Raw genomic sequence first — 15,921 nt, 5'->3', positions numbered from 1 at the left:
GTGGCTCACGCCTGTAATCTCAGCACTTTGAGAGGCCAAGGCGGGCGGATCACGAGGTCAGGAGATCGAGACCATCCTGGCCAACATGGGGAAACCCCGTCTCTACTAAAAATACAAAAAATTAGCCGGGCGTGGTGGCAGATGCCTGTAGTCCCAGCTGCTCGGGAGGCTGAGGCAGGAGAATGGCGTGAATCTGGGAGGTGGAGCTTGCAGTGAGCCGAGATCGCGCCACTGCACTCCAGCCTGGGTGACAGAGCAAGACTCCGTCTCAAAAAAAAAAAAAAAAGAAATACAGTTTTATGCTTAGTTTATCTTCCAGTGGATCTTAACTCTGGATTAGTAACACTCTGACCCTTCATTACTAGCTTCTGCCTACTTTCAGGGCAGTTTCTTTTATCCTAGAAGAAAATGGTGAGGAGACTTAAAGCCATGTGATTTGAAAGCCTGACTTGAAGCTGGGAATGTTTAGAGAAGGAAATAAGGTAAAGTTTTCTTTTGTAAAGAGCTGATAGGGAATCTTTATGACTCGCACAGAAGGCTAAACAGGGGCCAGTGGGAGGAAGTACCAAAGACGTAAATTTTGCCTCTTTAAAAGGAAAGTATCCCGGAAAGAAATGGTTTCTTTCTGGAGGTGAAGACTTTCCCTTCACTAAGAGATATACAAGCAGGGACATTTTTCAGAGTTACTAATGAGTCAAGAACCTAGTTATGAAAGATTATGTATGTAGAAAAATAGAGCTAAGGCTGGGCACAGTGACTCACGCACTTTGGGAGGCTGAGGTGGGCAGATTAGTTGAGGTCAGGAGTTCGAGACCAGCCTGGCCAACATGGTGAAACCCCTTCTCTATTAAAAGTACAAAAATTAGCCGGAAATTGCTTGAACCCGGGAGGCGGAGGTTGCCGAGATCATGCTACTGCACTCCAGCCTGGGCAACAGAGCAAAACGCAGTCTCAGAAAAAAAAAAAAGAAGAAGAAAACAAAAAGAAAAATGGAGCAGAATGAAAAAGCTTCTAAGTACCCCTAGAGTTATGAGATTCCATGATTCCTTTGTGTCTTTGGTAGACTTTCCTTTCTGGTCTTTGACTATTTCTCCCCTTAGTTAGAGGCAGTGTTGTGTAAAGTTTAAGAAAGCAAGTCCCAGAGCCAGATTTTCTGGCTTTGAGTCCTGGCTGTGCCATATGCCAGTTGTGTGCCCTTTTAAGCAAACTGTTTAACTTCTCTGTGCCTCAGTTTACTTGTCTGTAAAATGGTGATGATAGTAAGAATAAATATGTAATAAGATCATTGTAAGATTAAATGAGATATATAAAATATTTTAGGATAGTGCCTGGCACAATGTAAGCACTCAAAAGTTTCAGCTGATTATTATTATTATTGCCTGTCTCCCTGTCAGTTTTTCTCTTTCTTTCTTTTTTTTCTTTCTTTCTTTCTTTCTTTCTTTCTTTCTTTCTTTCTTTCTTTCTTTCTTTCCTTCTTTCTTTCTCTTTTCTTTCTTTCTTTCTTTTCCTTCCTTCCTTCCTTCCTTCCTTCCTTCCTTCCTTCCTTCCTTCCTTCCTTCCTTCCTTCCTTCCTTCCTTCCTTCCTGTCTGTCTTTCTCTCTCTCTCTCTCTCTCTCTCTCTCTCTCTTTCTTTCTTTCTTTCTTTCTTTCTGATGGAGTTTCACTCTTTTGCCCAGGCTGGAGTGCAGTGGCATGATCCCAGCTCATCACAACCTCCTCCTCCTGGGTTCAAGTGATTCTCCTGCCTCAGCCTCCTGAGAAGCTGGGACTAGAGGCATGCACCACCATGCCTGGCTAATTTTTGTACTTTTAGTAGAGATGAGGTTTCACTATGTTGGCCAGGCTGGTCTCAAACTCCTGACCTCATGATCCGCCTGTCTCGGCCTCCCAAAGTGCTGGAATTACAGGCGTGAGCCACCTGGCCTGGCCCGTTCTTCTTTTAATATCGCCCCCCCCTTTTTTTTTTTTACTATCTCCCAGGATTCTAACATAATAAACTCAACTCAGAGTAGCTTAAATGGTAAGAGGATTTATGACTTCAAATATCAGGAAGTCCAGAGATAGGGAGGGTCCAGACTGACTAATTATTGTCTAATCATAGCATCAAGGATGCAGGCTCCAGCCAGGCACGGTGGCTCACATCTGTTATCCTAGCACTTTGGGAGGCCAAGGCGGGTGGATTGCTTGAGCCCAGGAGTTTGAGACCAGCCTGGGCGACATGGCGAAACCCCATCTCTATTACAAATACAAAAATTAGCCATTCTTGGTGATGGTGCCTGTAATCCCAGCTACTCAGGAGCCTGAAGTAGAAGGATCACCTGAGCCCCAGAGGTTGAGGCTTCAGTGAGCTGTGATCATGCCACTGCACTCCAGCCTAGGTGACAGACTGAGACCCTGTCTCAAGAAACAAAAACAAGAAGCCTGGGCGAGGTGGCTCACGCTTTTATTCCAGTCGCTTTCGTAGGCTGAAGCAAGCAGATCACCTGAGGTCAGGAGATTGAGACCAGGCTGGCCAACATGGCAAAACCCCATCTTTACAAAAATACAAAAATTAGGCCAGGTGCGATGTCTCACGCCTGTAATCCCTGCACTTTGGGAGACCAAGGTGGGTGGATTACCTGAGGTCAGGAGTTCACGACCAGCCTGGCCAACGTGGAGAAACCCCACCTCTACCAAAAATACAGAAATTAGCCAAATGTGGTGGCACATGCCTATAATCCCACCCACGCAGGAGGCTGTGGTAGAATCGCTTGAACCCAGCAGGCAGAGGTTGCAGTGAGCCAAGATCATGCCATTGCACTCCAGCCTAGGTGACGGAGTGAGACTCCGTGTAAAAAAAACAAAAAACAAAACAAAAAAAAAACAAAACGCTGGGCATGGTGGTGCATGCCTGTAATCCCAGCTACTAGGGAGGCTGAGGCAGGAGAATCACTTGAACCTGGGAGTTGGAGGTTGCAGTAAGCCAAGATCTCACCACTGTACTCTAACCTGGATGATATAGTGAAACTCCATCTCAAAAAAAAAAAAAAAAAAAATGATGGCTGCAGGCTTATTTTCTCTGCTTCCCCATCCTCCATGTGTTGGCAGGGTGCTGCCACAGTCCAGGTATCATCTGCATAGAAGATCACCTTGGATAGAAGATACCTGTTTCTTCCAGAGGCTTTAAAAATTTTTTAAATAAAGTAGGAAACTTTTTCCATCCAATAAAGTCCCTTTGTGTCTCACTTGTCCCTTCTAAAACCAGTCACAAAAAGGAAACAGAATTGCCACAATTGGTTTAACTAATTAATATCCATCTCCCAGGGATTGGGGATAAGATCTCCTTCCCTGATCATGTATTCTCAGGGGAAGGCAAGTGCCAAAAGAAATCTGGGTTAGATCAATGAATGTGGAAGAACAGGGAAATCTGGGGAGGTGCCCTTTCCTCTGCTGCTGCTTTTTTCTCAGTGTAAGAATTACTTTGTTTTATACAGCTCTTCAAGAGGCCGGTGGTCTCAGTAGAATGACTGACTAAATTTTTTTTGAGATACGCAGGCAGCAGTACAGCGGAGCGATCTCGGCTCACTGCAACCTCTGCCTCCCAGGCTCAACTAAGTAGCTAGGACCCCAGGCGTGTGCCACCATGCCCTGGTAATTTTTGTATTTTTGGTAGAGATGGGGTTTGCCATGTTGCCCAGGCTGGTCTTGTACTCCTAAGCTTGAGCAGTTCACCTGCCTTGGCCTCTGAAAGTGCTCTGATTGTAGGCATGAGCCAACGTGCCCAGCCAACTGACTAAATTCTTAAAAGTGGGTAGTTAAATCAGTCTGTTTTATGGGTAGCTATAAGAACCTAAAGTTCAAGTCTTCCTGTTTCTCCAATGAACGAAGGAAGCCATGTGTCTCCGTAAAACTTGAGGTTGAATATGTGACCATATTGTGCAGATGAAAGATCATTTTTTATTTGTTTGCATTCATAGTGTTTTGGCTGAGAAACAGTGTTTGTACACTGGAATTATTCCAGGTATCCAGATAGTTGATTCCTGACCCATATGTGAAGGAGAGCTGCAAAGTTGTCATTTTGATTTGACGAATTATACCCATTTGGTAATTAAGGCCCATCCTTGAAAAAGAAACAAACCACTGCTGTGCCTTGCACGGTGGCTCAGGTCTGTAATCCTAGCACTTTGGGAGGCCAAGGCAGGTGGATCACTTGAGCTCAGGAGTTTGAGACCAGCCTGGGCAACATGGCAAAACCCTATCTCTAAAAGTAATAGAAAAATCAGGCTGGGTACAGTGGCTCACACCTGTAATCCCAGCACTCTGAGAGGCTGAGGTGGGTGGATCACCTGAGGTCATGAGTTCGAGACCAGCCTGGCCAACATGGTGAAACCCCGTCTCTACTAAAAATACAAAAATTAGCTGGGTGTGGAAGCAGTCGCATGCAATCCCAGCTACTTGGGAGGATGAGGCAGGAGAATCACTTGAAACTGGGAGGCAGAAGTTGCAGTGAGTGAGATTGCCACTGCATTCCAACCTGAGTGACAGAGCAAGACTCCATCTCAAAAAAATAAAAAAAGAAAAGAAATAGAAAAATTAGCCAGGCATGGTGGCCCATACCTGTAGTCCCAGCTACTTGGGAGGCTGAGATAGGAGGATCACCTGAGCCCAGGGAGGTCGAGGTCGGGCCATGATCATGACACTGCAGCCTGGGTGACAGAGTGAGACCCTGTCTCAAAAACAAAACCAAAAAACAAATAAAAACTGCTTTATAATTTTTTATATCACCTTCTCTTTCTGACAAAGAAATTTGAGGCTATTTAAGCTTGGAAAAGAGAAAAATACTGAAGGCCTATCGTGATAAAAGATGTAAATTTAATTTTCTGTGTCTCTAAGACTGATTTAGGATCAAGATTGAAGCAGTTCATAATTTATAATAGGGAGCAACTATACAACAATTAAGACTATTTCATAAATAGTGAAATGATCCTGTTTCAGTTTTCCCAGAGGTTAGCAGGCCTTTCAGAAAATTACAAAAATGAGTTCTTCTTTGGGGAATAGGGGAAGATTGTGGGAGGTCAAATCTAAGAACTCTTCCAGTATTGACTATTATTTAATGAATTTTTTGTTTTTTTGAGACAGAGTTTTACTCTTGTTGCCCAGGCTGGAGTGCAATGGCACAATCTCGGCTCACCGCAACCTCCACCTCCCAGTTTCAAGTGATTCTCCTGCCTCAGCCTTCCGAATAGCTGGGATTGCAGGCATGCACCACCATGCCCGGCTAATTTTGTATTTTTAGTAAAGACGGAGTTTCTCCATGTTGGTCAGGCTGGTCTCTAACTCCTGACCTCAGGTTATCCATCCGCCTTGGCCCCCCAAAGTGCTGGGATTACAGGCATGAGCCACTGTGCCCGACTAATTTTTTTTTTTTGAGACGGATTTTTCACTCTTGTTGCCCAGGCTGGACTGCAATGGCACAATCTCAGCTCACCGCAACCTCCACCTTCCTGGTTCAAGTGATTCTCCAGCCTCAGCCTCCCGAGTAGCTGGGATTACAGGCATGCACCACCACACCTGGCTAATTTTATATTTTTGGTAGAGATGGGGTTTCTCCATATTGGTCATGCTGGTCTCAAACTCCCAACCTCGGGTGATCTGCCCACCTCAGCCTCCCAAAGTGCTGGGATTACAGGCATGAGCCACTGCACCTGATTTTTTTTTTTTTTTTTTTTTTTTTCAGAGACAGGATCTTGCTTTGTCACCCAGGGTGGAGTGTAGTGGTGTGGTTGTAGCCTACCGTACCCTTGAACTCCTGGGCTCAAGTGATCCTCCCACCTCAGCCTCCCAAGTAGCTGGGACGACAGGCATACCCCACCGCACCCAGCTAATTTTGTTTTTTTTTTTTTGTAGAGAGGAGGTCTCACTATGTTGCCCAGGCTGGTCTCAAACTCTTGACCTCAAGCAACCCTCCCACCTCAGCCTTTTGAATTGCTAAGATTACAGACATGAGCCACTGCACCCAGCACTATTTATTTATTTATTTAGAGACAAGATCTTATTCTGTCGCCCAGGCTGGAGTGTAGTGGCAGAGTCATGGCTCAATGCATCCTTGACGTCCTGGGCTCAAGTGATCCTCCCGCCTCTGCCTCCTGAGTAGCTGAAACTACAAGTGTGCACCACCATGTCTGGCTAATTTTTTTTTTTTTTTTTTTGTAGAGACAGGGTCTCACTGTGTTGACTTGAACTCCTGGGCTCAAGCAATCCTGCTGGCTCAGCCTCCCAAAGTGTTGGGGTTACAGGCATGAGCCAACACACACAGCCCCCAATTTTGATCTTTATTAATGTTTCCTAGCCAAGAGATAGGGAGAATGCATGTGGTGAGTTTTACTAGTACTTCAGACTGAAGAGAATTGAGGCTTGATTTACCTATTGTGGGGGTGGGTAATACATACATACATACTACATACATAAACAAAGTCCCATGTATAGCAAATGATCCATGAAGGTCTATAGGTTATAACTGTTTTTATAGTAGCTTTTAGTTACTGAAGCAGATAATTCTAAAGTAGAAGTTTGTATCAGTGTCTTTCAATACTTGTAGCCAGTTTCTTCTAATATTTTTCGTCTTTAAATTCAACTTTCAACTATATGACTTTTTTTTTTTTTGAACCAGAGTCTTACTCTGTCACCCAGGCTGGAGTGCAATGGTGTGATCTCAGCTCACCGTGACTTCCGCTTCCCAGGTTCAAGTGATTCTCCTGCCTCGGTCTCCCAAATAGCTGGGAGGCAATTGAGTGCAATTGAGCCAGCTTGCTTAAGATAAAGGAAAAAATTTAAGGCTAGACGCAATGGCTCACCACCACACCAGGCTAATTTTTGTATTTTTAGTAGAGTCAGGTTTCACCATATTGGTCAGGCCAGTCTCAAACTCCTGACCTCAGGTGATCCACCCACCTTGGCCTCCCAAAGTGCTGGGATTGCAAGTGTGAGCAACTGTGCCCGGCCGTCAACTATATGACTTTGCAATTGTGTGAATGACTCTCTGGCCCTCTAAAGAGAATTTACCTAAGTAAACCAAGTCTCCAGGCAGCTACTGAAAAGCCACCACAAGGTGAACAAAACAATGATCTAACCCCCTCAGCCTTCTGAGTAACTAGAACTACAGTCACATGCCACCGCTCCCTGAACCCAGGAGTTTGAGGCTGCAGTGAGCTATGATCGCATCACTGCATTCCAGCCTGGGTGACAGAGTGAGATCCCATCTCAAAAAAAAAAAAAAAAAAAAAAAAAATCACAAAGCAATAGCCTGGCAGACCATCTAACTTATGTCAGGATGTGGCTACCTTTGCTTCTTGAAAGACTTCTGGGTCTTACCCTTTAAACTGATTTAAAAGAGAGAAAAATATCTGTTGTGACAATTTTCTTGAAGCGTTGCTAACCATTTGTCTGTTTATTTAATTCTGTTTCTAGGGCTTCACTGGGAATAGATGTGACATCTGGGAGAGTTACCAGTAAAGGAGGGAAAGAAGTCTTTAGGGTTGAAGTACAGTCAGTAACCTGTATAAGGAGAAACCTCTGCAAACTATTGTTGGAGCTAAACGTGTTTGACTTGGGCAATTGAGGACATGCATCTGTGTATAGAGTATCAACTTCTGTTTCTTAGTGTGTGGTTGGAGAACTGTGTAGGCTTCATTACAGGATTTCCCAGGTAGTGATAGTAAGTGATAAAGAAACAGCCGTCCCTGCACTATAGATACTCTATCACTGGCAGACAGTAGATTGACTGAACCCAAATAGTGTATAGCAAAGTAAAGATTCTTCCTCCAGGGAGGGACCCAATTTTTCTGAAGGACAGATATCTACAAAGTTCTCTTCTTGTTTTTTCAGCTTGCTTAAGATAAAGGAAAGAATTTAAGGCTGGGTGCGATGGCTCACGCCTCTAATCCCAACACTTTGGGAGGCCGAAGTGGGAGGATCACTTGAGTCCAGGAGTTCAAGACCAATTTGGGCAACATACCAAGACTCCATCTCTCCCAAAAAAATCTCAAAAATGAGCCGGCCTGCCGGGTGCAGTGGCTCAAGCCTGTAAACCCAGCACTTTGGGAGGCCGAGGTGGGCGGATCATGAGGTCAGGAGGTCGAGACCATCTTGGCTAACACGGTGAAACCCCATCTCTACTAAAAAATAGAAAAAAATCATCCGGGCGTGGTGGCAGGCACCTGTAGTCCTAGCTACTCAGGAGGCTGAGGCAGGAGAATGGCATGAACCCGGGAGGCAGAGCTTGCAGTGAGCCAAGATCGTGCCACTGCACTCCAGCCTGGGCGACAGAGCGAGACTACGTCTCAAAAAAAAAAAAAAAAAAATTTAGCCGGGCATATGCCTGTATTCCTAGTTACTTGGGAGGCAGAGGTGAGAACATTGCTTGAGCCCAGAAGTTCAAGGTTGCAGTGAGCTATGATTGTGACACTGCACCCCAGCCTGGGTGACAGAGTGAGACTCCATCTAAAAATATATATATATTTGTAGGATTTTATATATTCTATAACCATTTAAGCTTTGTCTGATTTTACTTCTTTTTGAAGGGAGAATAGCTTGAAGTTGGTAACAGTGTTGTGGGTTTGTGGTAGCTGTGAAAGTTCTTCCTTGGGAAAGGAGAATATTCCTTTCTAGTAGTCAATAGAGCTTTATAATTTTCTTCTTGCTGGAGAGAATCTAATGGGTGAAGTGACTGAGCCAGAAATGTGAGCAAATTTCTGTAGGGAACAAGGGGAGAAAATAAAGTGTCAAGAGGGCTCATACTACTTTAGAACTGAATCCTGGTGAATCTCAAAATAATTATGTTGAGTAAAAGAGTCCAGACAGTGTGATTGATTCCATTTATACAAAATTCTAGAAAATGCAGACTAATCTGTAGTGTCAGAACAGATCAGTAGTTGGCTGGGGGTAGTGGGAAGAGAGGAAGAGATTACAAAGGGACATGAGGAACCTTTAGGGCATGATGAATGTGCTCACTGTCTTGATTGGGGTGATGGTTTTACAGGTGAATGCATGTGTCATAATATAAAATTATACATTTTAAATATATGCAGTTTATGTCAATTTTACCTCAATAAAGGTTTTTTTGTTTTTTGTTTTTTTTTTAAAGAAATGAACGCAGGGACAGCATTTATTAAATAACTCTTCTCTGGGTTATAGGAAGGCTACTGGAAAAAAATGTACCCATGTGAAATATAAGTCCTGTGTATTTGTTAAGTATGGATACATACCTCCTGCTTAATGCATTTGATGTTTCTTTAGGAGTCCATAGAGGCCACTGTATTCTATTGAAGAACATGTCTAACAGTAACACTACTCAAGAGACCCTGGAAATAATGAAAGAATCAGAAAAAAAACTGGTGGAAGAATCTGTAAACAAAAACAAGTTTATATCTAAGACTCCAAGTAAGGAAGAAATTGAGAAAGAATGTGAAGATACCAGTTTGCGTCAGGAGACACAGGTAAAGATTGGAAGTGCATTATATGCACACTTTTTTTTTTTCCTTTAGAGACAGGGTTACCCAGCTCTGTTACCCAGCCTGGAGTGCAGTGGCACAATTAGGGCTCACTGCACTCAAGAGATCCTCCTACCTCAGCCTCCCAAGTAGCTGGGACTACAGGCGTGTGCAACCACATCCAGCTAATATAAAAAAATTTCTTTGTAGAGACAAGGTCTCTCTATGTTGCCCAGGCTGGTCTCAAACTCCTGGCCTCAAATGATTCTCCTGTCTTTGCCTCTCAAAATGCTGGGATTGTAGGTGTGAGCCACTGTGCCCAGCCAACATTCTTTATATCTGAATAAAAGTGGAAATGTGTAAGAATCAGTCACTTTTAAAAACACTTGATTCTCTTTAAAAACTCCAGCTTCAGCTCTCAAAATAAAATCTTCCATTTTTGTCATGTAGTCCACAATGAAGTCTAAAAAGGACAGTAAAATTCCTAATCTATTTGGGCCTGAGTTCACTGGTTCTTGCTGCATTTTGACTTTTTTTATTACCAAAAAATAAACTGTATACAAATACATATTTAACAAGTCATAAAATGACTCATACAATAAACTCTTAAAACTTGAGCTTCCTGGCTTTACACACAGTGTTAAATTCATATCCTGGTTGTGTTAAAGCAGTCAGCATTTTTCTGGGTCAGAAATAGCCTCTGAGCTTGCCACTTGGTAAATGTGAGTAAAAGGAATTTCACTCTTTGTTGGCCATGTTGTTTTTCATCCAAATTCATACTGTAGTACAGAAATGATAGTAGTAGATAGTTAGCCAAACTTCCTCACGGGGTTCTTTTTTGGTTTCTGCCTGGCCAGCCCAAACTCTGAGCCTCCTCTCATCGACCTGTTAGAGCCCTTCCTCTGTGGTCACTGCTGGTTTCTTCTGTTACCCAAGCCCAATAAATCCTTTCCTTCGTGCCCAGGGGTGAAAACTGATTTTATTATAAGTCGAGAGACAATTAACACTAGCAAGAAGTTAGATTAAAACACAGGAACAACAACATTTTAGAGGATCTGGAAACTTGAAGCATAATTTTTCTAGACAATTCAATTCACATAAGGCTTGTCTTCTTTAAAGATTAAAACAGCAATAATATAAAGGAATGACTTAAAATTAGACAGCTCTCTGAGATATTTTGTTCTCTAACTGCCTGCTTTTCTACTGTTTTTCCTCTTACAATTCACCAGTCTCTGCTCTGGCTGTTTTTCTTTCCATTATTACATGTGAGTTGTCATTCCCTACCAATTCTACCAGAGTTTGTGGAGACAGTCTGCCACTGTTCCAGCTGTACTTCCAGCCTCCACTGATACAAATAATGAATTTTAAATATTCAGTACAGATAAGTGATGAATGTTTCATTATGTGCTGTCATGTTACATGAAAGATAATAATTAAATGAACTTTTGGGTCTAAGTTATTCTATTCTTAGGACACAATTATAAATGGTGTTCTGAATTTCTGTTTTGTGTACTTGAAGCTAGGCAGAAAAGAAGGGACATCTATAGGTTTTTTTTTTTTTTTTTTGAGGCTGAGTTTCACTCTTATTGCCCAAGCTGGAGTGCGATGGCACAATCTTGGCTCACTGCAACCTCCGCCTCCTGGGTTCAAGCAATTCTCCTGCCTCAGCCTCCAGGGTAGTTGGAATTACAGGCACCCACGACCATGCCCGGCTAATTTTTTGTATTTTTAGTAGAGGTGGGGTTTTACCATGTTGGCCAGGCTGGTCTTGAACTCCTGACCTCAGGTGATCTGCCTGCCTTGGCTTCCCAAAGTGCTGGGATTGCAGGCGTGAGCTACTGCACCTGGCCCCATCTATAGATTTTATATGCTTTATGGATACTCACTTAGTTTAAAAATGTCTTCAGGCCAGGCGCAGTGGTTCGTGCCTATAATCCCAGCACTTTGGGAGGCCAAGGTGGGCAGATCATTTGAGGTCAGGAGTTCGAGATCAGCCTGGCCAACATGGTGAAATCCTGTCTCTCCTAAAAATACAAAAAATTAGCTGGGCCTGGTGGCATGTACCTGTAGTCCCAGCTACTCGGGAGGCTGAGGCAGGAGAATTGCTTGAACCCAGGAGGTGGAGGTCACAGCCAAGATCACTCCACTGCACTCCAGCCTGGGTGACAGAGTGAGACTCCGTCCCACCCCACCCCACCCCCACCCAAAAGGAAAAAAAAAAAAAAGTCTTCACCTGGAAATACAAATACAACCTGTCAGGGTTTGGAAGGGGACCTGCCTCCTCTCGGACTTGACTCCTTTTGCTGCTGGTAGAGCAGGTGGGGCTGCTGCTGCCATCTACTGGAGCTCATGTTCCTTTTGCAAAGTGCCGTCTTGTCAGCCTCCCTGGATCCTATGGAACAGTACCTTAAGAAGCGCTCTACTCTCTATCCATTTCCCAACATACCATTTACACCTTCATCAGCACTAAAAATTCTGCTTCTGAGCCGGGCATGTGGCGTGTCCCTGTAATCCCAGCTACTTGGGAGGCTAAAGCAGGAGAATTGCTTGAACCCGGGAGGTGGAGGTTGCAGTGAGTCAAGATTGTACCACTGCACTCCAGCCTGGGTGACAGAGTGAGACCCTGTCTCAAAAAAAAAAAAAAAAAAGAGCATGGCCGGGTGCAGTGGCTCATGCCTATAATCCCAGCACTTTAGGAGACCTAGCCGGATCACTTGAGGTCAGGAGTTCGAGACCAGCTTGGTGGATCACTTGAGGTCAGGAGTTCGAGGCCAACATGGCGAAACCCCATCTCTACTAAAAATGCAAAAATTAGCTGGGCCTGGTGGCGCATGCCTGTAATCCCAGCTACTCAGGAAGCTGAGGCAGGAGAATCACTTGAACCCCTGGGAGGTGGAGGTTGCAGTAGCCTAAAATTGCACCACTGCACTCCAGCCTGGGTGACAGAGCAAGACCCCATCTCAAAAAACCAAAAAAAAAAAAAGAAAAAGCATTTCTGCTTCTCCTCTAGTCTTCCCTGGTTTTACACCCTGGAAGTCTCCCCAAGAACCTAAGTGGTCCTTTCAAAGAAGTCCCTGTTATGAATTGGAGCTGAAAAGCTTGGGGAAAAGGGACGCTCATGATATATAATGTATGAGATATATCCTTGGGATCAGCAAGTGAAACTCAGAACATCTTTTGCATGGAAACAATGCTATAAATTGCAGGTTCGGAGATTCTGTTTAGAATGGGCAAGTCCTCAACACATACTGAACTTAGGTCCTGTGTCCTTTTTTTTTTTTTTGAGATGGAGTCTCGCTCTGTCACCCAGGCTGGAGCACAGTGGCGTGATCTTGGCTCACTGCAACATCTGCCTCCCAGGTTCAAGTGATTCTCCTGTCTCAGCCTCCCAAGTAGGTGGGACTACAGGTGCGTGCCACTATGCCCGGCTAATTTTTGTATTTTTAGTAGAAGTGGGGTTTCACCATGTCAGCCAGGCTGGTCTCAATATCCTGACCTCAGGTGATCCACCCACCCTCAGCCTCCTAAAGTGCTGGGATTACCCAAGCCCAGCCAGGAATGTCCTGTAGCCAACTTGGAGGCCAGGCGCGATGGCTCATGCCTGTAATCCCAGCACTTTCGGAGGCTGAGGTGAGTGGATCACAAGGTCAAGAGATCGAGACCATCCTGGCCAAGATGGTGAAATCCCGTCTCTACTAAAAATACAAAAAAATTAGCTGGGTGTGGTGATGCGTGCCTGTAGTCCCAGCTACTCAGGAGGCAGAGGCAAGAGAATCGCTTGAACCCAGGAGGTGGAGGTTGCAGTGAGCCGAGATCGCACCACTGCACTCCAGCCTGGCAACAGAGCGAGACTCCATCTCAAAAAAAAAAAAAAAAGCCAACTTGGTAAGGCCTCTTAGTTGGGCTTTCTGCCTTTAAACTTGTAATCCCTTTTGATAAATGTACCATATTGTTTTAGAAAGGTGGTTGTGAAATAAAGAACTGTGTTAACTCTATGCCTGTGTTAACTCTATGTGTCTTACTGCATTAAACATTCTATGTGTCTTACTGCCTTAAGCCAAGTCCAGTGTTTCTCAGCATGGTATATTGTGACCTAGTCTCTTGCCTGTCAGCCATCACCTCTGATATCCAGTGCATCAGCATTATCTGATTCCTTGGTCCCTGTTATAAATAGGAGCTGAAAGTTTGGGAAAAGCATGCTTTTGTACATGCTTTCTCTGCCTAGAATGCCCACCTTAATATTCTTATCCTGACCTCCTCCAATTCCCACTCCTACCAACATCTGTCTAATGCCTATTTATCCTTCAAAACTCAATCTAGATGATGTCTTTCTCTAGGAAGCCTTTGAAAACCTATTGTAGGTCTATATAGTATAATTCTTTGATCAATGTCTGTCTTCCTTACAGAACTATAAGCACTACGAGGCCCAGGATTAGGTCAGTTTTGGCTCACCATTGTATCTCTAAGGCCAACGCAGGCACATAGCAGGCATTCAATATCTATAAATGTATGAATCTATGGGTTGCTAGGTCTGAGTCAGATGCTTCTGCTGTGTGCTCCTGTAGCACTCCATGAGTACCTCTCTAGTACACTTAATGTACTGTATTGTAATTGTCTGTTTGTCTGTCTTCTCCAACAGGATTATGAGTTCCTTTTTGACAAGGTTTGTGCCTTTTATCTCCATATCCTCCAGTAGCTAGCATGATAACACGGTGTATATTAGGCTTTTAATATATGTTTGGCTGTTAAAACTATCCATTCTGGGAAATAAGCAGATTCATTCATATATTGTTGGTAACAGTCTAAATTGGTACAACCACTTTGAGGGGCAATTTAGGAATACTTCATAAAAAACTTTTAAATGGACTACAGATATACTATATTTACATATGTATTCAATGATATGGTCGTTGTTTATACTAACAAAAGGTCAGAAACGTCCTAAATGGTGAAACATTAGAGACTGGTAAAATAAGTTATGGTATAGCTATACAGTGGAATACTATATAGCCATTAAAAATGGGGTAGATCTTCTATAGAATGATACTCATGAAAAAAAGTTTAAAAGCAAGGTTCACAGTAGTATGTACAATGTATTTATTTTTATTTTTATTTTTTGAAACGGAGCCTTTCTCCGTCACTCAGGCTGGAGTGCAGTGGTGCAATCTCAGCTCACTGCAACTCCGCCTCCCAAGTTCAAATAATTTTCCTGCCTCAGCCTCCCAAGTAGCTGGGATTACAGGTGCCCACCACCACGCCTGGCTAATTTTGGTATTTTTTTAGTAGAGACAGGGTTTCGCCATGTTGGCCAGGCTGGCCTTGAACTCCTGACTTCAGGTGATTGCCCACCTCGGCCTCCCAAAGTGCTGGGATTACAGGCTTGAGCCACTGCCCCCAGCCAATATATTTGATTTTTTAAAAACCTGTGTGTACACATATACTAAGCTTATATATGCATAAAATATTCCTGGATATATCCAAAAGAACTTCAATACTGGTTGACCATTTAGGAGAGAACCAAGTATCTGGGGGACAATTACAATTGTCTCAGCTACAATTGTAAAAGGAGACTTACTGTTCTATATATACTCCCATTGTGCCTTTTGAATGTTTGTGCCATGTGTATGTATTGCCTGTTTGAAAAAGTAGTGACAAATACTGCTTCATACTTCTGGACTATGAATCTTCCCTTACTGCAACAGATCTTACCACTGAGCCAGATCCACCATCATTTCTTTTTCTTTCCATCCACCTTCTCAGTTCTCCATTTTGCATTGTGGCCATGTTATTTGCTAACTAGTGAAGAAGACCAAGAAAGAGAAATCCTCACCCACCCAAGGCAATGCTGGTACTCTGTCTCTGACTTGTTTCCCCTCCCCTATCCTCCTGCCTCAGTTCCCTCTACATCCCATTGGAGTTCCATTCCAAACATCTCAGAACTCCTAAGTGCCTCATCCCCATATATAACCCTACCCAACCTCTTCCCAAAAGCCCCCATTTTGACTTCTCAGATGTTTACAAATCTTATTAATTGGCTGTTCCTTCCTTATCCCACCTTATACCTTCATTCTTTATCTTCCTCAGTTTCTGTCCTGCCCCTTATCCACTCTCTCCCCTTTGCTCTGAAGGTCTTATCCCTGTCTTTTATGCTCCCTTCTTTGTATCCTGATACTCAGGGAGGGAGGCATTTGGGAAGAAGACTCTTCATTGCATTTTTGCAGCTATAGGAACAGATATTTTGGGTATCCCAAGTTGGAACAATGAATGTGTGTGTTGTCCTATAAAGATGTTATTATAATTGATGGTTAGGGGCCATATTTCATATCCATTATGGGTTAAATAGGCTTCTGTGAACAGGCTTGGGGGAAAAAACACTCTTTCATGCTGTGGTAGGGACATTTCCAGAAGCATCCTAAATAGGACAGGATACCATGGTTTGTCCAAAAGTAGCTTT

At 43.5% G+C, this 15,921-nt stretch overlaps 1 protein-coding gene across 50 annotated transcripts in view; it reads left to right on the top strand.

Moving 5' to 3' along the window:
* R3HDM2 (R3H domain containing 2) overlaps positions 1 to 15,921 on the top strand; it is a 182,398-nt gene that overhangs the window by 113,062 nt on the left and 53,415 nt on the right. For 26 of the 50 annotated variants that reach the window (XM_077954619.1, XM_077954604.1, XM_077954597.1 and 23 more), the window contains 2 exons: positions 9,274 to 9,473; positions 14,107 to 14,130. In XM_077954619.1, coding sequence (XP_077810745.1) covers positions 9,309 to 9,473; positions 14,107 to 14,130 — 189 coding nt within the window. In that variant the 5' untranslated portion in view covers positions 9,274 to 9,308. The remainder of the gene's footprint in view (positions 1 to 9,273; positions 9,474 to 14,106; positions 14,131 to 15,921) is intronic. The other 24 variants (XM_077954621.1, XM_077954610.1, XM_077954618.1 and 21 more) reach the window with 1 other exon arrangement.

This window comes from Macaca mulatta, chromosome 11 (assembly GCF_049350105.2).
Source record: "Macaca mulatta isolate MMU2019108-1 chromosome 11, T2T-MMU8v2.0, whole genome shotgun sequence".
NCBI lineage: Eukaryota > Metazoa > Chordata > Mammalia > Primates > Cercopithecidae > Macaca > Macaca mulatta.
This window is presented reverse-complemented; position numbering and strand designations above follow the sequence as displayed.